At 52.2% G+C, this 21038-nt stretch overlaps 2 protein-coding genes across 2 annotated transcripts; one reads left to right on the plus strand and one right to left on the minus strand.

Annotated features, from left to right (window-relative positions):
* Positions 1 to 397: 397 nt before the first annotated feature.
* HER10_EVM0003590 (uncharacterized protein) lies at positions 398 to 5320 on the minus strand. Its single transcript, XM_035473262.1, has 4 exons — positions 3298 to 5320; positions 2897 to 3206; positions 1966 to 2843; positions 398 to 1910 (listed from the first exon to the last, which is right to left on the minus strand). The coding sequence occupies exons 1-4, from the start codon at positions 3391 to 3393 to the stop codon at positions 1053 to 1055; spliced, it is 2142 nt and encodes a 713-aa protein (XP_035338198.1). The 5' UTR covers positions 3394 to 5320; the 3' UTR covers positions 398 to 1052.
* A 12539-nt stretch (positions 5321 to 17859) lies between these two features.
* On the plus strand, positions 17860 to 20422 carry HER10_EVM0013182 (leukotriene A-4 hydrolase/aminopeptidase). Its single transcript, XM_035482546.1, has 2 exons — positions 17860 to 19002; positions 19064 to 20422. The coding sequence occupies exons 1-2, from the start codon at positions 17942 to 17944 to the stop codon at positions 19947 to 19949; spliced, it is 1947 nt and encodes a 648-aa protein (XP_035339078.1). The 5' UTR covers positions 17860 to 17941; the 3' UTR covers positions 19950 to 20422.
* Positions 20423 to 21038: the final 616 nt, after the last annotated feature.

Below are 21038 nucleotides of genomic sequence, written 5' to 3' on the forward strand. Positions count from 1 at the left end.
TACACCACACGGGTCTGTAGAACAATAGTCAAACGGCGCGACGCTCAAACTCTGTACAGTAGTTGAAATTGCCCGACGGTCCATAGTCCGTTCAGCGGAGCGACGTCAACCCTCCGCAATTGACAGTCTCCAAAGTTGTTCAAACTCTACTTTCCGGTGACTGTTCCATTTCGCAAATCATCATTTTTCTTCGACCCGCCTGAAGTGTCGTCAGTGGAGTTCGGTCAAGATAAGGTACGCCTCATCATGTAAGTCATAAAGTTTAGTGTGCTAGAGTTTCCATGGGACTTTGCTTTTTGGGGGGGTGGCGGTCCCTGGAGATCCTCATGTGGATACACTGGAGAGCTTCAGCTTTGTTGAAGAACGCCCTTTGAACGAAAAAAGAAAAAGTAAGACAGTCAGAGGCAGGGACCCGGGAACCCTGTCAGAGTGTTGTGTTGATGAGGCTCATCAAGGGATCACGTTTATTGTATTGCAGAATTGATGACTGCGGGTTTTGAAAATTTGTTTCTTTTGATTGTCGCTTCTTCCCGTGGGAAGGGACTTTGCGGTACAGATGGCACACTGCGACCACTGACCGTGATGATCTAGCTTACAAGGTTGCACACAACCGGTATTGTAACATGAAAAGAAATGGCTGTCTGTCCACGCCGGGGCCAAGACATTTTCCCACAAGAAAAGGATCGCGCCACCAACACCCAATAGATGACCATGCAGTATATGATTTCGATATAGGGAAACGACAATGTGATGAAGGGAAGGTGGTAATGTGGCGCCGGCCAATAAATGAAACAACTAGTAATAGAACAGAAGAAAAGGAGCGTCGCGGACGGGTATCAAGTTGGTAATGATAATGTAGCAAGAAATAAAGGCGCTTCTCGGGAAAGGAATGTAATGGGTCAGCCGTGAAGTCGTTTGAGACGTAGGGAGCGTAAGCGTTAAATGAATAACGGTTTCGAAACAGAATAAGATTGAGATGAAATGGAATGTAGTATAGTTGCTGCTGCCGTATTGGACAAGTAAGATGGGGTAGAGCTGAGGCTGGCTGGCTCCTAGCCTCGGAAAACGGCACTAGTGAGGAAGATGGCTCCGTCGTCGGCCGGGCTATCCTTGGCTGGAGGGGAAGGCGCGCGAGGAGACGGGATGGTGTCCTTGGTGTCCTTGGCGTCGGTGGGCTTCTCATTTGCGAGCCCACTGAGAGCCTCATGGCTGCGTGCCCGATGGATCTCCTTCTGTTCGTCATCCGACAGGGCCGCAGTGGCCTCAGTCTGGTTTGCGGCGGCGCTCATCTTGGTGATCTCATTCTCCACGTCGGCCAGAAGAGCGTACACGTCGCTGTCGGCATAGATGCGGATGCTCTCCATGCCGGTGCGGCGGTGGCTGAAGGAAGAGACATGCTTGTCGACCGAGGCAACGGGGCACTCCTCGATCACGGGTTGCTCGACGATGGTGCTGGGGACCTGGGCAACGACCCGTTGTGGTGAAGGGGAGCTGCTAGCAGTGTGCGAAGAGAAGGAGTTCTTGGTGGGGCTTCGAGGAGGAGTGGAGATGTTTCCAACACCCACTGGTGGAGGCGGGCGGATGCCCATGGCGAGTTGCAATGACTCGCTCGCGGCCGTCGCGGCGGGAGTGGGGAGGGTAGCTGCAGCAGCGACGTGTTCCAGAAGCTTTTGGCGTACCCGTGTACGACGGTTCTCAGCCTGTTCCAGCTTGTTCACCCAATCGTCGATCGACGTATCGAGCTCAGCAAGAGCTTCCTCTTGCTTAAGCATCGAGTCTGTGCTAAATCTAGCCGTACGAGGAGAGCGGAGGTACTGGCAGATACGAGAGTGCAGATTGCGCCGACCAGCTCGCAGAGAGTTGTAGGTGCGGCGCAGATACTCGGTGCGCTCATCGAGCTGACGAAGTTCCTGTGTATAGTGTCAGTTTTCGCTGTTCGATAATGAGGTACAGAGTGAACCTTACCCTTGAAAGGAGCTCAACATCCTCCTTCCTGAGGACCTCAAATCGGGAAGCCTGTCCGAAAGCCTGCTTTTGCAAAGCTGCCAGTTCGTCTTGCTCGATATGGCTGGGTGCCTCGCCGGCTCGGAAACCACTAGGAAGCTCTTCAAAAGCCCGGCGTTCAGCACTCTTATTTCTTGTTGAACAGCTTCGCTTGGGGATGAGACCGTTGTTGTTTCGTGATTCGCTTCGCTTCCGTGGCCGTCCCCGGTCCATGATACTGCCAGACTCAGACTGACCTCTCCTGTGGCTGTGAACAAACGGCCTTTGTGTGCCGTCGTTACCAGGTGACGCAGAGTTCTCGCTCTTGAGCTGGACGGGGGTGGATGCGTCTTGGCTGTAGTTCAACTCCCAGGGCTTCGTCGAGCTACGTTCCTCCATAATGGGAGCAGACACGGGCGTTGTGGCGGACATGAAAGTTGGGCAGGCGGACAATGGGGTCGTGAGGGCTGTGGAGGCGGTCAAAGGCGTATACGGAGTTCGAGCAAGTGATCTAGGTGAATCATCGGCGCGGGCGGAATACTGATAAGAGTCTTGACCGGTGCTGCCGGATCGCATGCGGTTGTGGGAGATTTGTCTGGCAAGACGCGGCACGTTGCCAATGTGAGTAGGAATGACGAGAGGCGCCAGTTGCTTCGGCGAGGCGGGTTGGCGGGGAGTCTGGCTCTCTGAGGTGGATCGTTGGTGTCGGTCTGGTGAGCGGGCTGGAGTAGTGCAACCAGATCTATCGGCGTCGGCCGCGGCTATCGACGAGACGGATCCGTTCGATTTGTGCTGCTTGATGTGGTGTCCTGGTGCGCTAACAGATCTCTCGTGGAGCGGTGGACGTCCCGGAATAGTGGCTATAGCTTGTTAGCTATGTATTACTTGATGAAGCTGAAGGGCATATACTTACGTGAATCCATGGGAACCTCTTGGACAGTCGTCATGGGGCCCAATTCGGGGATGCTGACTTTACGCCGTCTAATGAGGTTATGTTCCTTGATGCGCAGGCGGAGGGAACCGCTGCTGGTGCAGGGCTTCTCGGTCTTGTCGTTCTGTCCCATGGCGAGGGCGAAGGCTTGCTCGGGGTCGAGGCTCTTGTTTGGTGGCCGTTGCTGGCGGTCCTTTGGGAAGAGTTGGTACTTCCGGGTGTCTGGGTGGTGCATCCTCCACACGAAGGGCTTGTGATCTGATGATGATGACAATGGTGGTGTTTGTGATGTCTGAGAGAATCCCAAGACGTGGTCAGCTAAAGAATAACTCATAGGTATAGAGGACGTGTAGGTAGTTGGAATAAAAGAGCGATGTCCATACCGAATCCATTGGGGGTAGTGGGGAGGGCGGCTTCGCTATATACGGCGGGTTGGCGGACTCGCCTTCATCGAGCATACAGCTTGCGATGTGAGCCATTGAGAGGAAAGGGACAGGGTTCTGAGGGTGAGGGATAGATGACAGCTGGTACAGGTCAGGAGTAGATCTGGCACAGCTATAGCCAAGGACAGGGAAGCTATAGGTCCCACGCTATAGTAAAACAATGGCACCTTGGACGAAGAAGTCGAGCAGTGAGGCTATATATGTCTTATGCAGTGGAGAGGAACCCGACTGGAGAAGAGGGAAGAAAAAAGCTCGACTTGAACTTGACATGGGGGTCTCCTTCGGTTGCTTCGATATGCAGGTCGGTCTGTTTTCTAACAGGGAGCCTTGACTCTTTCTCGACCGGGAGGCTATGGGCCCTGGGCCCTGGGCCAGTATGACAGGGGGGGATGCAGACGTGGGAAAAGACACAGAGAGAGAAGAGAGACCAGGGGGTGTGGGGGGGACGGCACGAGTTGGGGCGAACCGGGGGAGAGGGATAGAAACAGAAAGGTGACGAGCTGAGTCGAGTACGACACGGACAAGAATGAAGATCTGAGGAAGAAGACAAACCTTGAGGTATCTTTAGACCAGCATAGAGGCAGCAAAAGGAAGGCGTTTGAAGGATGTGAGTATCGATTGATTGTATCAAGGTACGTTTACGTAGCTTAGTTACGAAGACTGAGGTAGATATGAGAGGAAGAAGAAGTAAGAACATGAAAGAGAAGCCGGTACGGATGGTCTTCTCAGTATCAAAGGCAGGAAATGTGGTAAGAAGACGGATAGCACCAGATAGACTACCAGAGTGCATGTGTCGGGCAACGGGGATGTCCCATGGGAAGCAACGGCCTTGGGCAGTGCGAGAGTGTCCAAGGTACTAGCCGGGAACGTGGAGTTTTGATGTCTGCACTGCTGCAGCTGCCAATGTACGCATACTCCGTAGTCTGCAGCTGGAGGTGTCTACTGCAGGACGGGGGGCAAGGAAGACAAGCCGCAACGGGGACAACGGGTAAGGTGGGAAACAGACAGGAGAGGACATGGCGGCGGCGAGGTGTCGAGTCGAGGAGTGTCCGTCCGTGATGCAGATGCAAGCACCTCGAAGGCTCGAAGAGACGATGAGTGATTGAGTGTGTTGCTTCCAACGTGCTTCCTTGGAGCTTCTCCAGAGCAGGTTAGGACCGAAATTGCAACTTGAGACCCAGTCAGAGTCCAACGAACTGGGCGAAACACGAGGGAAGCTATGTCCGACTGCCGGACAAGAAGCAAAATTAGGAATAGGGCAGTATGAAGTAGGGGTGAAGGAACCAGAAATGGACAAGGGCCACGCCGTGGGACGAAGTGGATGGCGACAAGTCCAAGACAGAGAAGGAGAAGAGTGGGTGTGGAACAGTAAGTAGAAGAGGGACGTCACGCTAGCAGGAACTTAAAGTGTAATTGTGTTGTGCGTGGAAGACTGAGAGGGAGAATGCTCCGTGGGTGTGTAGTGTATTCAGGTCAGGTCTTCATAAAAGCTCGAGAGTGTCGTGAGTGTGTGTGTGAGTGTGTGTGAGTGTGTGGTATTAGCGTGTGGGACAGTGTACACTACTGCTGTGCAGGGAGGAGTGTATACGGTTATGAATGGAGGTGGTGGAGAGGTCGAAGTGCGAATAAGGTACAGATGTGCAAAGTGGGAAAAGATGTGCAGAGAGTGTGCACCCATCTCTACGCAGTATGCGCAATCTGTTGCGTCGCGGTGCATCTGCAACATGTGCAAGTGGTTTTTCTGCAGCTTCCAGGTTGCATGGGTAAAGATGGTGAAAAGTGGGAGGGAAGGACATTAGGACGGGGACAAGTTGAAACGGCTTGAGCACGCTGCACGCCGCACAACCAGAAAAGCCACGCCCACTATGTACTAGCTCGAGTGTCAAGAGGCAGGGGCGGTCCATTGGATTGGCTCGTGGTTGCCAAAAGTTCAGAACAACGGCGAAAAAGAGCAAGAACGTCTGCGCAAAGGAGAGAAGTACTTGCCTATCCGTCCGTACCTACCTACTGCGAGCACAGAAAATGAGGTGGGAAGGATCCACTCTCTCTGACCGGGGGTCCTACTCAGGAAAATATGGAGATTCCGGTGCCTGGGACTCTGCGAGAACGTCAACCTGGACGAGCAGTGACGGGATCCCGGAGCACAGGGGAACGGAATGCGCTAGTCATAGATACGTACCGAACTTGCCTCGAGCCCCTCGACTGCAAAGGTTTCCGTCACCCCACTCTCTCAGCATCCATCCATCCCCACTCCAACTGCACCTTATTCGTCCGGGATGCTCCAGCAATGGGAAACTGCAAAGGTAAGCGCGATACGTACCTTTACCGGAACCCTCATCGACGGCGTTTGTAACGACGCACTGGCGCACATGGCATCCTTCCCCTCTTCAATGTTCCTCTCCGAATAACCGATGCCCGTCATGCTAGTTCATAGTACCCGTCTGATAACCTTTTTTCTCAAGATTTTGGTGGTGGGAGTAGACCGGGCGGGTGGTAGGTCAAGGGTTCTCTGCTACACCAACAGCACCATCTATATACACTTCACCCAGACTTGTCCACCTCGCCTTCAAGTCTCTCTCCTGCGGCTTGCCAGGGACTTTGCAGCACACATCAGGGTAAAGTAAGGTAGCGTCGCCACAGCTGTGGGTTGAAAGCCACCACTTGCCACAGACACAGTACTGCGTACAAGAAATCAGGTTGTGAATGTAACGCTTCTACTAATAACCTGACGCACTCGGACCTGTTTGTGATTGTCTACATGTCCAACAAGTTACCGGAACAGGAGATGACCGAAAGAATACCCTGGCGTGGTGTTTCCGACTCTACTTGGCCCTATCTCAAGATAGTCTCCGTTCAAGGGGCAACGTCGTCGTGGACTTGGAACGCTTTCAGGCTGTCTGCCTCTTTCAAATTCATCTGTGCTCTAGTTGTCAACTAAGGTACGGTCTACAGTTAATGAGAATAGGGGCAGGTATGAGATAGTAGCATTGAGCACATGGACACTAGGCTACTACCTCAGAATTGCCTCTCGAGTCTCGACCACCCAACTTCCCTGCCTTTGGAGGCCTGGACCGTTCTTGTTCCTGCTTGCAACAACGTCGACCTTTCCCAACCCAGATAATACGAGTCGCACTTGCTTCTTTCAACCAGGTAGATGCCTCGCGCTTCTGGCAAGTCCCAGCGTGGAGACACACAGAGACTGAGGGGCTAAGTTGACTCAGTTTCTTCCCTTAAGGTGCCATTTCCATGTACGGGAACACAGTAGTGCGGCAGTCAGCCGTCTTCAACATCGTCTCTGTGCAAACAATATCCTTGTCATTTTGTCGTCTCTTGTCTTGCCCCTCTCAGCTATGGGCAATCCGCGGTACCACCGCCACCAACACGAGAATCAAGAAACGCGCTAAACACCGACTCACGGCCTCACGGCCTCACGGCCTCACGACCGGCTTGTTTCTTCCAGAAATCTATTATCGCAATGCGCTTTCCAAAGTCAGATTCACAATCGAATCCACCTGACTACCAACCCATGACTCTCTCCACACTTCATGTGCGTGCCCAAGCGACGATCATCATCATCACGAAAAACGTCCCTCTACGAATAGCACCATTCGCTTACACAAGAACCCACCCTACCTTACCTCTAGTGCAAACTTGACTTCATCTTGCCTTTTCAACACCATCAATTTCAAGTGGATGTCTGCTTCACCATTCAAGAAAGCAACAACACAGACGTGCTCCAGGGCCACCTTGTTGTACTGTCTCATTCTGCTACCATGGTGAGAAGTCACGCCGTCGTCTCCCTCAGGTGACGAACGGCCGTTTAAGCAAAATATTTCCGACATCTACTACCACATCATGCTTCGACCGATCCATACTACTGCACTCGCGCCTATCTCGCTCTTTGGATCACAGCCTCTTTCTCGCTGCATCGCAGCACGCATCAACCGCTGCGCCATTCTTTGGGTCGCACGTCCCTCTCACCGCAGCCGATGTCACTACCCGCGGAAGAACGAAACTTGCTTGCTGATCGAGCCACGAGCGAACGAACGCTATCATCTTAATACTATTATTGTTTCGAGCTTCGTGTAAGCGCGAGAACAGCAGAGAAAAGATTCATAGCATCAAGTACGTTTCCAGCCACCCTTACAATTGAGGATAGATAGCGTCTCTAGACTGATCTTCCGGCACCGTTGCATCAAGCTACTTCTCATGTTTGACGCTGACTTTATCCAGCAATAATCACACGTGAACTACAGGTGGACGCTCTGGCATTCCCAATTTCAGCTAGGCGAAGAGTGCATCAGCTAAAGAGCCTGCGTGAAGGCCTCACATCATTCGCCATCAGCTACGACTCGCTGGCTGATCTGGACCGTCTCGGTATTCAAGCTCGCAGAGGTTGAAAAGAGCTTGCCAGGATGCAACCTCTTTAGTCGGGAGGGGATGCCCCAGCAATCCAATGATATGAGTCGGAGAATTTACGGTATTGGCCGAATGTCAAACTCGCACAGGCGCACAGCGGGGAGGCTTTGCATGAAGTCGCATGAATGATAACCCCAACGGACGAAGAGGATTGGACGACCAAACAAGCATATCAAGAGAGCTGCCACCGACGACGTAATGGTACCGAAACTTCAGGTATCATCCTCTACCGTCCATCCAAAATCTGAATTCATCGCTTCGCAATGAACAGTGGTATTCAATAGCCAAACTGGCCAGTATGTTCGACTGCGTCAACGACGAGGTGGAAGTCCACTTACAGTCAAGGCTTCATCAACGGGAGAGCGTTTAGTGCTGTACTAGGTCAAAGCCTGTTCAGTCGGAGACTCGGGAAGCGGCGAGTCAAACTAAGCCTTCGGTCCCGATGGCACTAACAAGAAATTGACGTTGGGGCTTTGAGCTTTGACATCGACACTGGCCGTGGACAAACCCTTCGAAAGAATAGACCCCTCAACACCAGTGGCTTAAAGTTTGTCCTAAGGGCACGACAGACGGTCTCATGTCTTTCTAGATTGCGCCCGGTGGCTTCGATTCTCGGCTGCTTAAACTTCTGTCACTTGCATGGCGACATGCCAACGAGTGTCACGAATCCGCCAGCCCAGCGTCATCGACTTGGGCAGCGTTGAACACAGCTCTCCATCCGTTGAAGCAACATTGCATACCTATGGCTCTGGGTCAACGGGTGCATTCGTCTAGTCATCGGTGTATCCCACAGCTTCTACCTTGCCATCGGAAGTTGGTTTCACCTTAATTTACCTATGACTCCCGCTCGGAACGCTCGCCGAATACCAGTCGCCAAGCTTTTTTTGGTCCAGCACTATGAGCGGCCCAGCACTTGTTCCCGTCTCCACGTTCTTGACGTTAATCGTATCACCAATATTGCTCAAGGAAACAACGGCGCCTTTGGATCGCTGAGCTGCCTAGGATCCTCCCGGTCTGTCAAACACAGCCAACCCCAATTGCCGTTTTTCGCTATGACTCCCTTTTCCCCTCCTCTTCGTTCTTAGGCGCGGAAACAATAGGGCCTAGAAAAATACGCCATGCTCAAAATGACAGCTGAGCCGGTCACAATTGTCAAAGCGTTCCATTCACTTCATCGTTGCTCATGGCGAAGGCTGATGGATCGACCACTAGCCCATTCTATATTCATCCTGGACCAGAGCAACGTGCGGACGACGTGCCCGCCATTGACGAATACTACCGTGCATCCTGCGCATGAGTCTGAAGCGCTCCGAGCCGTCTCGACCCAGCCGCAATCTCCGTGAAAAATAGCCTGCGAATCTCGGCTCCGGTCATGAGTTCGCATGGGTGTCTTGAATGCCTTCAACAATGATCACACCGCTAGTGGCTAGAGTCTTGGTGTTGTCCGAGCAGCCCTTGAAAGCGTTCGAATCCACTGATCCTTACGCGTCTATCCGTACGGACTGACGGAGTACCAAATATTCTTCGCTTTACGGATATCGACCAGGAAGTCTAGGTAACCACGTTGGCCGGACTTCGCTCCCGAGGCAAGGGACCCCTGATTCGTCTTCCACGAGCCCAACAGCAACCTTGCCATTAAGATCAACCTGGTTTCCACGTCTCTGTTTCCTCTCAGTGGCCCGAACGTCAGTTTCTGCGGCGCGGATAGGTATGATGGAGCATATGAGAGTATGAGGAGTCAAGTGAGGTCAAACTTGACTCAAGCCATAGCACTTTACTCCGTAAAGCGGTTTGACGACCGTGTGCCGGCGGCCAGCGGCATCTATCCGAATAACGTGGGGTCTTCTCAACTTGCCAATTAACGTATGCACGAGGCGGCGTACACGGAACTGAGACGTCTTTGAAGAATTGGAATAAGAAAGCAACTTGCACTATGAGGCGTGGGGTTTACACTCTAATGGCTTGGGACAGCATCGTCGGTTCTTTCAAATATCTCAGACTATGATCAGCGGTGTCACGAGATTGAGAGAAGAGAGGCCATCACGGAGATGTTCATGGTTATTCTCATTCTACAGCAACTCACTGCACCTTGGATGACGGTGAATGGACGTACGGAGTACGGATACGGGACATAAACACTCGTCCATCTCAAGACGAAGATCAAGCCGTCGAGACCTCCTCAGGTTCCCATCCTTCTGTGGGAACGATGAGAACCTGGGTGGAACCAGGGATCCTTGAAGATGCAGCATACATGTCTGAAATAGGTTGATCTCCGCCCCTAGCCACTCCCCTATCCTGAGTAATTGCCAGGGTCCCTAGCTTCTCGGCCTCCCAACGAAGCTCCCCTGTCGACGAACCATCTCGACACTGGCTCCCCGAGATATCAGAGCTCCAGCTTTTCATCTATGCAGGGGGGCTTTACTCACCTTGCACGTGTACTCCATAGAGCGGTGGCAGGACAATATCGAAACCGACTGGGTTTACCATTTTGCAACGAGCAGAGCGCCGGGGTCGTGGATCCTGAGTGATGTCAATATCGCACCGTTGTATTGTGAGACGGGCCTCAGTAGAATATATTCGCCTAGTTGAGGAACCTCATATCCGACAACTTGACGAGAGAGACCAATAATTCATCTCCAAGGCTCGGCTCATAAAGACAATCGCGGCTAGGACACATCATCGGCACACTTGACACGATACCATCAATATTCCACCTGATTTAGGATTTTGACCTTCATTAGGGCCAGAGATAGCCAGGCCTGGTGGTCAGTGTGCGCGGACGCATCCGCGTTGAGATCGGCCGGCTACAATCTGGTTCATGACCGTGCTGGCGCGCTGCGATGCTCCAGCGTCGTCACATTCACACGGACTGGGGCGACTTCTTACACCCCGCACTTGGGACCATCTCTGCAACGACGTCGCATTCTTCACATCGCTTATGCTGCAAACGAGTCACGAAAATTCAGAGGGAAATGATGCATGGTGGAGATGACTGCGGTACTCTCAGGAGTTAGAACTCAGAACTAGCCATTCTCATAGTCATGGGACCACGAAGCAAATCCTCAACGGAACAGCGGCAACAGACAAGAGAATGAACCACAACGCCATGATACAGGTGTTGTACTGCGAATGGATACTGTGTTGGCGCACAGCGGTCGGCCAAAATTGAGGGTTTTTAGAGTTACGTCAACAACTGACAGGAAGAACTCGTGGCCCGGGCCTCGAAGATCTTGTGAGATCTGCTGAGCTGGCGCTGTATTGAGCAAACTGATGGACTCGCCCAGTGAAACACTGACGCTAAACAATGCCGTCTATCCTCTCGCTATCTGGATCTAGCTAGCTATCTGCACCATCATCTCTCCCATCTTATCTCGCGTTGTCTGGGTCAACAATTCTCCACCGACCAAGTGCCGATAACTCTGCAAACTTCCAAGCGTCGCATCACACCAATGAGGACCGAAACCACAGCATCAGGTTCATGTGTAGCTTATTTCTGAGAAATCAACACCGCCCATACAGCCTTCGATATGCGCGTTCAGATGGGTCGAGGTTCATTTGTGCCGTCCTGTCCAGGTCGCTATCATGTCCGGCCGCAGACCGTTGACGATGATGAGACGACCTCCGATCTTGTTAGCCGGCATCCATCCGCCAGAAAGCAACTTCATATGCCGGAAACAAGCTTTCTAAACAACCTCAGTGGAGATAAGGTGGCGGCACCTCGATTGTGAGGGGATAGTAGGGCGCCATCACTGCGAGTATGGGCAGCAATCATTGTAATCTCAGGCATTGAAGGCCCCCACGCTCTTGAGGAACAGAACAGTACGGACACCACAGCAGGCATCTTCCTTCACGGGACCTGGCTACACCAAGCAAAGTAAGGATCTGACATTGAGACAACCTGCCATCGTTCCGATATTCCTGGCATACCAAGCTTATAATACATATAGTAACGACAGGCACTAGAGTCTGGCTCGTCGCAGACCCATGGTTAGCGCCATTGCCTCACGTCGCTTACAACTCCCTCGAAACTCGCTTTACAACAGTCTCTGGATACGGCTGTTTGCTCACATCCCCCATAGAGAGAGACCTGTACCAAAGCCCTCTCAACGAATTTTTGGCCTCGATCAAGCCTGGTTCCTTCCCCAGTTGATGTCAACGATGGGCTGTATGACATATTGGCAACACTATGCCCCCATTCGCACGCTGACTGATACACCACTGGGTTGCAACCTTGCAACAAGAGGAGGATGTGGAGTCGCACACATCATAGACAGTTTACATGCCTTCGAAGACGCGTCAACTTTGTGGCGAACTGGTTTAAACCAAACTACCAAGCAATGATGGACCATGGGCGATGTCTGTGCCAATTCTCGCTTCCACCAGGTTCCGGTGACAAGCGGTCAAACCTCCAACGCAAGAGCGAATCGTCATATCACATAGGACCTGTCACTTCTCTGGTTAGCAGTGTGTCTGATCGTGGCATTGTAAGCATCATTGCCCACCAAAGAGAGGTTCTAATCTAGCGTGCCCGAGGCTCGAGCAGTAGGTGGCCGACACGCCGTCGCCTGCTTCAAGTGCGGGGTCGAAACAGCGTTTCATCCAGGAAACTTGACCTGGTAGTCATCTGCAACCTATTATTCGTCAATGGCAAGGAAATCACAAGTGCGGATAATCTCTCTATAACAGCTACGATACGGGGAAGGAGGCCGATCTCATCCCCGTCAGAAGCGAAGCCACACAACCGCAGCTACGGTTCAAGGCGTACGGACAGAGGCAAGGCCAACGACGGGGGAACGACCAATGTTGAGTCTCTACCCCCGAACGGCGTCACCTCGAGGCCCCAAGACTCAGTCTGCCAACACATAAGGGTAGTATTCATGAGCTGCTTGAGGGGGGGCAATTGCGAAGCCGGGGAATGCGACCCCTAGAAACACTGTCACGAAAGGTGGAGGGCGAAGCATCACTCCATGGCACAAGAGTCAAGACTCAACTTGCAAAACGTGGCAAACCCCTTGACAAAACTGCAATTGGGCGCAGATTTGAGCGGCTAGCCAACCCTATGACTTTGCCCCTGGTAGGCCACAGTCACGGACTAGAGATGCTAGCCTGGCGAGGCTACCACACGTTGAAGAGTTGAGGATATTCCCTGCGACGCAGTCGAGAGGTCCCGACATGGATGCGGGTGGCCCGTGACAAGAGGGATCAACATGCGGAGTATTATTTCGTCGTATATTTTTTTGACTTTGGCACCCGTCTCGGGACCTGCATGTCAACGGGCATATTCGGGAGAGATCAGCAGTCAATCCCATCCAAGTTTCCAATTTTCTCCGACGATTACAGCAGCGCAAATGCCGGAGCCACATGGTTGACAGGCCCTTTCTCTTTGTCAACTATTAACACCGCAACGACATCGTAACCCGTAAGATAAGCTGGTTTTGCAGAGGCATTGCATTCGATAGACGACAACCATGACAGGAATGAAGAGTTACCGTTGGATTTATTCCTTTGCAATCACCATGACACACCGTAAGAGTTGCAGGACTGTCAGAGGCTAGTGGAGATGAAGGAGATAGGCGTCAGGCGAGACCCTTCAACTCTCAAGCTACGGATACCATGGAGCTCGCCCACACTCTGTCCTCCCTCTCTCGAGCTGCCTTAATCTAACTCGAGGTTAAAGTTTGGCCAACGCTCCCAGGCTGTCATGTCAAGATCTTGTCGGTGCCCCTCAATCAGCTCTTAGCGCGGAAAACGCGATCGGACTTGTGCTCCCCCGGCCCTTGTCCTAGGCTCTCACTTACATTGCATTGCTGCAATCTACGGCAACGCACAAACAGACCGCGGCTCGCAGTAGCAGTATGCGTGCCATCATCATGAATTGACAGAGCACGCAACGCTCAAACACGGGCCTCTTCCGACGAGCAGTGTATGCCTTCTGGACATCTCTACCACGCATACGGCCCTCTCGCATTGGCTCTCGGTGCCAGACCGAGCCCCTCCCGGCGCAGGATCAAGGCTGACCTTTCGGGCAGTATTCCCACGCCTTCATATCCGGTATTCGGTCATTCGGCACCGATCCGGTCTCTGGCGGTCTCTGGAAAGGTTTGCCAGGAGCACCGTCCTCCTGGTCCCTCTCTTGGCGAACTCGGCCGACCACCCCCGCTTCGGAGCAAGACCGATGCTCAATCCCTCCCCTCGGGCCCCAACGCAAAGAAAAAGAGAAAGAGTGAGAAAAGCCACGCGTTGAGCCTGGCTTCCGGCAAAGCTCCCTGCTAAGCTTGAATTGTTAGCGTCCCTCTTGCTTGGGAAAACGCTATACAGCGTGATCTGGGGGGGGGGCCCTTATCCAGTCACAGCTCGGCCACGCCGCACCAGTACCACCAACGTGTATGAAGATTAGCTAGGCTGGGAGGGGCAGGCCGACACTGGCAGACTGGGCCCCCCTTTTCCCGGTCTTGGCTTCGACGGGTGCGCTCCGCGGTTGCTGCTGGTCCATGAAGCTCCAAGGGCAAGGTCACGACGCACCTGCAGTGGTGCGAAACCGTGATCCCTCCAACGTGGTAGACAGAGAGGGCCAGATCAAGTCGAGGAGGAAGCGTCCATACTCGAACGGTGCCCATCCTCCGGCGCATCCTCCGTGGCTGAAGTCCTTCGCTGCGGAATCTGGCCTCCAAAACGGCATCGCTCTGCATTCCACACCCTGTTCGTGGCTCTTATCACTGCTTGCGACAGACTCACAGACTCACAGTCTAGAGCATGCCCTCCAGCAGTTCAGCAGTCCAGCCTCTGGGCCTTGATAGAAGTGGCATTCAGCGAACTCTCACGGCCTCACCCCTGCACTGCCTTGCCTACTTGCTGCTCAGTGAGGTTCCAAGCATTCGTTTGTCAGAGCTTACAAGCCCGGGGGGCTCAGGCCAACAACGCCCATTGCACCAGCCTGGCTAGCGAGACAATCGTTCCCGTCTTCCAGGAACGAGGTCATCTCCTGTTCGTTAACAACCGTGACCAAAACTTGCATTGTTCAAAAGCCCGTAGCCATACATTTGGGCTGTTTCACGACGGCACGAGGGAAGCGCACCTGTTCTTGCACAGCCCGGCTCATCCCAGGCTCAACTTTCACAAACCTCTCAGGCTCTCCCCCGAAGGAAGCCCAAACAAATATCGGCAAATACTGCACAAACTGTACGGATATTCCCAGCGCGATAGCTCGCATCTTATCATAGGCAACGCCACATATAACGCTATAGCGAAGAACTGCTGCAGCCCCCCTTTCAATCTCCAACCATCCCCTTCCCCCCCATTGCCCCCCTCCCTCTTCCACCGAAGAAACGAGCGAGACCCCTGCTGGCTATTTGGACTCCGGTTGGACACGAGCTTCCAGAAGAATGTGGGTTTCTCTTGTGACAGGGTGACAGCGCGCGCCCCCATCAAGTGTGGGGTAAGGGTGGTCGGACAAGCTCCCACGGCTCCCAGCTCCCCCCCCCCCCCCCTCAAGGCTCAAGCTCCGAGGGCCCTGAGTAAATGAATAAGACGGATCCGTTATTGGTGATGGAGGCATGGATCTCTGCGATTGAGATTGAGAGGCCGTTTGGTATCCGCAAACTTGGCGGTCTTTTTTCTCCTCGGGTAGGGGTCTCAAGATGCAGAATATTCAATATCCTTTGCTATACTAAGCTTTTCAACTCGGGGGAGTTTATCGCTCTTGAGGACATTCGCCCGGTATGAGGATGGGTCTTTTATTTCTCCTCAGTCGCAAGAAGCGATATTGCAACGAGGAATGGTGGACGGTATCTACCTTTACGTATTGGGAGGCTTCAAGCGATTATACCCGGATACGTAACGACTGCCACCTGGGTATCCGTATTCGTACGAAGTACACTACGAGACGGGACTAGATGGTTATCTTTTTGCTGGGCGGCCTCTGCCTGTGGGCTTTCCAAGTGGGATTTTTTCCTCGCCTAACGATGGACATACCCGTGGCAACCGTCACGATGCAGGTCCTGTCACATATCCCGCATCCACCCATTTTAGCCGGAGGAGGAGCCCTTGTGACTGTCTCTCTCACTCTCTTCTTCCTCGAGTCTGCCAACCCCCGGAGCTGGGTTTGGAACCTCTTTGGTATCCACAACTCACGCCATGCCGCGCCGCCGGTGTGACCGCGAGGGGCAGTAGCCATGGCCGCGGATGCAGAGCAACCCCTTCCACGGTTCCGACCCCTGTCCTCTCGCGATACCCCGTTGGGAACGCCTTTTTTTGTGCCACAGTACGCAGTAGGAGTGAGAAGTGCGAACCGGTCCAGGCGAATGGGGAACGAGCGGTTGGGGGCACCTTGTTCACGAGGTGGAAGCGGAAAGAGGCAGGAGGCCGAAAAAAAGAGAGAAAGAAGGTGAGGCTGCAGACCCGCCACCATCTCAGATTCTGCAGTCACGAAGAACTTTGTGTCAGTTTTTTCTTGTCTTAGATGCGGATGCAGACAGATGCAGATGTAGCCCAGATGCGGGAAGGGGTCTACGGATACAGAGATCGGGCCGGGTGGAATACGAAAAGGAGGGTGCTGACGGGAACGGGAAGAGGGAGGTGGGAAGGTCTGCTGCCACGACTCCATGAGCAGAAACGACCTCTTGCGTCGCGAGGAGGAAACTGAGTCGGGGAGCAACGGCCACATTCAAACGACGGCTGGCTGTATTTCTGACGCTTCGTGCTCCAGCTTCAGGAGGAAACGAAGCCCTCCAGGAGTCGTGACCATTGTCGGATTGTCCCCAGCAGCATCACCATCGGCTATTGGAGCCCTGCCGTTCTATCCTCTATCTCTCACCTTTCTCCCTCCCCTGAAGCACGCACGTGGAGGAAAGCCTTCCGCTGAGAGCAGTTTGTTTGATTGTGAGTTCCGAAACCACTCGTGGGAAGGGAGATCGGCCAGACGGAACATGGAACGAACTGCTTGTCGAGGTATCTACTGTTTACGCAGCAAGGGGATTATCGACGTCCAGGTCCAGGTCTCGAGGTCTGAGCCGGGTGGGCGAGAAGGAGACTTTTCGTCCGGTTTCTCACCCCGGAAAAGACGGAGAGAAGTTTTCTTGTTCCAGGCCACTGTCGACAAACTCTCTCCTCTCTCACTCTCAGTGTTGTACGAAGGTATGTGGGAGTGCATGATCTCATGCGGCAGCACCGAAAAAGAAAGGGGTGGACGGTGACGGGTGGCTTGGGGAACAGAAACGCAGGACAAGCCTCCAGGGGCCAGGGGAGAGAAGGGAAAGGATAAGTCGGGACGGCGGCGAGCAGGCACAAGGAACGGCTTGGGCAATCCCCGTATCCCGGAGTGCGAAGACGGCCCAGAGATTCTCTCCAAGGTTACGGATACGTCACGCAGGGAGATCCCATCCCCGGGGAAAGGCAGCGCCGTTTCAGGATGTTGGTCTTGTTCGTGGTTCGCTCGTTCAGCTCCGTTCTGGCTGGCGTCTGCAGCTTGTGCAGGTTCGTGTGGAGTTCGAAGACAATCAAGAGAGAGAGATTGATACGGAAGATACCCCGTGCTGGGCTCGCGTGAGCTTATCGACGGTTGAGTTTTTGGTGTGCCTGGAGTGCCTGGAGTTTAAAAGACAGGTGTGATAGCCAAGGCTTCCAGGAGAGCCGATGGTCCGGCCTTTGATGCGGGTGTTGGATCTCATCTAGAGTGATGAGGGATGGCCATTTCGATGGCGCCGTTAGATGTCGTGCTCAAGCCACGGCATTTGATCGATTGAGAAGGGTACTTCGTACTCTGTAGATGGAGAGAGATGGCAAGCAATCGTTCGCCTGGCCTGTCTGGTTCTTGCGACTTTGGGACGTTTGGGATGAATGCTGAAGACCTCGGATACTTTACGAGGGTTTACCACCTGGTGAAACAAACGTGAGGTGGGGGCTGGAAAGAAGCAGCCGCCCTCTCCAAGGTAGCACTCGTGGCTTCCATGGCAGATCCAGATAAAGTGTGGCTGGAGATATGTGGCTTGGACGGTTGCCGAATTAACCGTCTGTGGCTGACCATTCTGTCCCACGTGTGGCTGAAGCTACCCCTCTACCTTAGTCCAAATGTGGCAAGTGCTACCAACAACATCACGAGAGGAGGAGTTGAAGGACATCAAATTTCTGGAGAACTGGAGCTCCGCAAAGTCAGCAAGTTTTTACACACATGTGGCGATCCCTCCTTGCAAAGGGTTCAATTCCTATCAGAACAAGCTTCACCCGCCTCACGAACCCCCAGAGCCGCGCAGCCGCCTTCGGCACTACTGCAAAGATGGCGTCCACCACTTCGGCCAACAGAGACCCAAACACCCTGTCAAACTATGGCGCGTGGCTGACCAAGCACACCACCGCCAACCTGACAATCGACTTCAAGGACAAGTCTCTCAAGGGCTCCGTCACCCTCGAGCTCGAGTCCTTGACGGACAGCCAGAGCAAGGAGATCATCCTCGATTCGAGCTTCCTCTCCATCTCGGGCGTCAAGGTCAACGCCGCCACCTCGACATGGGAGCTCAAGGACCGCGTGGAGCCGTACGGCGCCCCTCTGCACGTCTTTGTGCCCCAGGGCGCCGCCAAGGGCGAGGTGGTCAAGGTCGACGTCGACCTCGCTACCACGGACAAGTGCACCGCCCTGCAGTGGCTCACGCCCGCGCAGACGAGCAACAAGAAGCACCCGTACATGTTCTCCCAGTGCCAGGCCATCCACGCTCGCTCGCTGTTCCCCTGCCAGGACACGCCGGACGTCAAGTCGACGTACAGCTTCGTCCTCGCCTCGCCTCTGCCCGTCGTCGCCAGCGGTGTCCTCGTCGAGGGCTCCGGCAAGGATGAGAAGAAGGGTGACGACACGGTCTACCGCTTCGAGCAGAAGGTTCCCATCCCGTCGTACCTGTTCGCCCTAGCCTCGGGTGATATCGCCACGGCGCCTATCGGACCGCGGAGTATCGTTGCCACGGGACCTGATGAGCTCAAGGAGTCGCAGTGGGAGCTGCAGAACGACATGGAGAAGTTCATGGAGGTTGCGGAGAAGCTTGTCTTCCCTTACCGGTGGGGTCAGTACAACGTTCTTGTCTTGCCGCCTAGTTTCCCCTACGGCGGTATGGAGAACCCGATTTACACGTTTGCTACGCCGACCATCATCAGCGGCGACAAGCAGAATGTCGACGTTATTGCACACGAGCTGAGTCACTCGTGGAGTGGTAACTTGGTGACTAGCTGCAGTTGGGAGCACTTGTAAGTGAGAGTCCGGTGTGTTGCAATTTGTGATAAAGCAGGTGCTGACGATGTGATATAGCTGGCTGAACGAGGGCTGGACCACATATCTTGAGCGCCGTATCGGTATGGCTGTCCACGGTGATGCTGAGCGCGACTTCTCCGCCATCATCGGCTGGAAAGCCCTTGAGGACGCTGTCGCTCTCAACGGCGCCGACTCCGAGTTCACCAAGCTCATCATCAACCACAAGGGCATTGACCCCGATGACGCCTTCAGCACCGTCCCCTACGAGAAGGGCTTCCACTTCCTCTACTACCTCGAGCGTCTCGTCGGCATGGATGCCTTTGACAAGTTCATCCCCCACTACTTCACAAAGTGGTCCCGCAAGTCCCTCGACTCGTTCGAGTTCAAGGACACCTTCCTTACCTTCTTCAACGGCCTCGGCGACGAGGAGATTAAGAATAAGGTCGCCTCCATCGACTGGGATACGTGGTTCTACCAGCCCGGTCTCCCGCCTAAGCCCGCCTTCGACACCACCCTGGCTGATGTCTGCTACAAGCTGGCCGAGAACTGGAAGGACGAGTCCTTCAAGCCCTCCGCCGAAGACGTGGCCTCCTTTTCCGGAAACCAGAAGCTTGTCCTCCTCGAGACGATCGAGAAGTTCCCGTCTCCTCTATCTGCTGATCGCGCAAAGCTGCTCGGCACCGTGTACGACCTTGTGTCGTCGCGCAATGCCGAGCTCAAGACGGCGTACTACAAGATCGCGCTCGCCGCCGAGGACTCGTCCGCGTATCAGGGCGCCGCAGAGCTACTGGGTCACGTTGGCCGCATGAAGTTTGTGAGGCCGCTATTCCGGTCGCTCAACAAGGTCGATCGGGAGCTTGCGCTGAAGACTTTTGAGAAGAACAGGGACTTTTACCACCCCATTTGCCGTGGTATGGTGGAGAAGGATCTCGGACTTGTGTAAATTAAGCGATAGGGGGGGGGATGGTATAGGGGCGAGGAGCGATGTTACTCAGAAGCACCATATCGAGTGTCTCATTCCCAACGCAGAAGTCGAAGCAAAGCAGGTGTAAAACACCGCAAATACCTAGGCACGGGATCATGCTTAAAGAGCCCATGCAGCCTTTTAAGCCTCCCGACTGTCTGGCGTCCAAAACATTCCTCCATCACCCAATTGTGTGTCGTTGGTAAAGTTACAAAAGGCTGTTTATCGATACATCGCCATTCAATTGTGTGTTGTAGGATATTTAGTGATATTAATCCTTGCTACGAGGCTCTACAAATTGATCTGCTCTAGAAAGCTCTTGTCGTCTCCTCCATGTTTTTATTACTTTATTTATATAATTACTAGGAGACCCTGTTATTGTTTTTATTTATTATTCTCTTTCATAACTCTAATTAAAAAATATTTACTAATAATTGAAATCTTTAAATTAAAAAATTAATTAGAAAACGATTTTTCTTAATTTTATAATAATTATACTTTTAAAAAAATTTATATAATATAGTAAATATTTTAATTATAAAATATATATATTATATTTAATTATTAATTTATTTAATAAACTATATAAAAGAATAGAAAACCAAAAAAGTAAAAGAAAATTAAAAATAGTTTGCTAAAATAGTAGAGGTATTTATTAGTACTATATATTAATATTATATAATTAATATTAAAAACTACTTAAGTAATTAATAAAGATAGAATTATAAAACAAATAAGTTTATTATTATTTTCAATTTTATTTTATTTTTTAAAAATAAAATATTTTTTTAATATTTAATTTCTTTTATTATTAAGTTTTTTTATTATTTATTTTAATATATAATTAAAATAAATAATAGTTATATTAAGTATTTTAAAATAACTTATTTATTTTAAATTATATAACGGTTTTAATATTAAGATTATTATATTATAATAAGTCTATACTTAGCGTATATTATATATATTATATATATTATATAATTAAAATATATATTATATCATTTCTTTTAAAAATTTTTAGTTTTATTATAATTAATTTTTTATACTTATAAAACTAAAAAACAA

The sequence above is a fragment of the Colletotrichum scovillei genome (assembly GCF_011075155.1).
Source record: "Colletotrichum scovillei strain TJNH1 chromosome Unknown Contig00001, whole genome shotgun sequence".
NCBI lineage: Eukaryota > Fungi > Ascomycota > Sordariomycetes > Glomerellales > Glomerellaceae > Colletotrichum > Colletotrichum scovillei.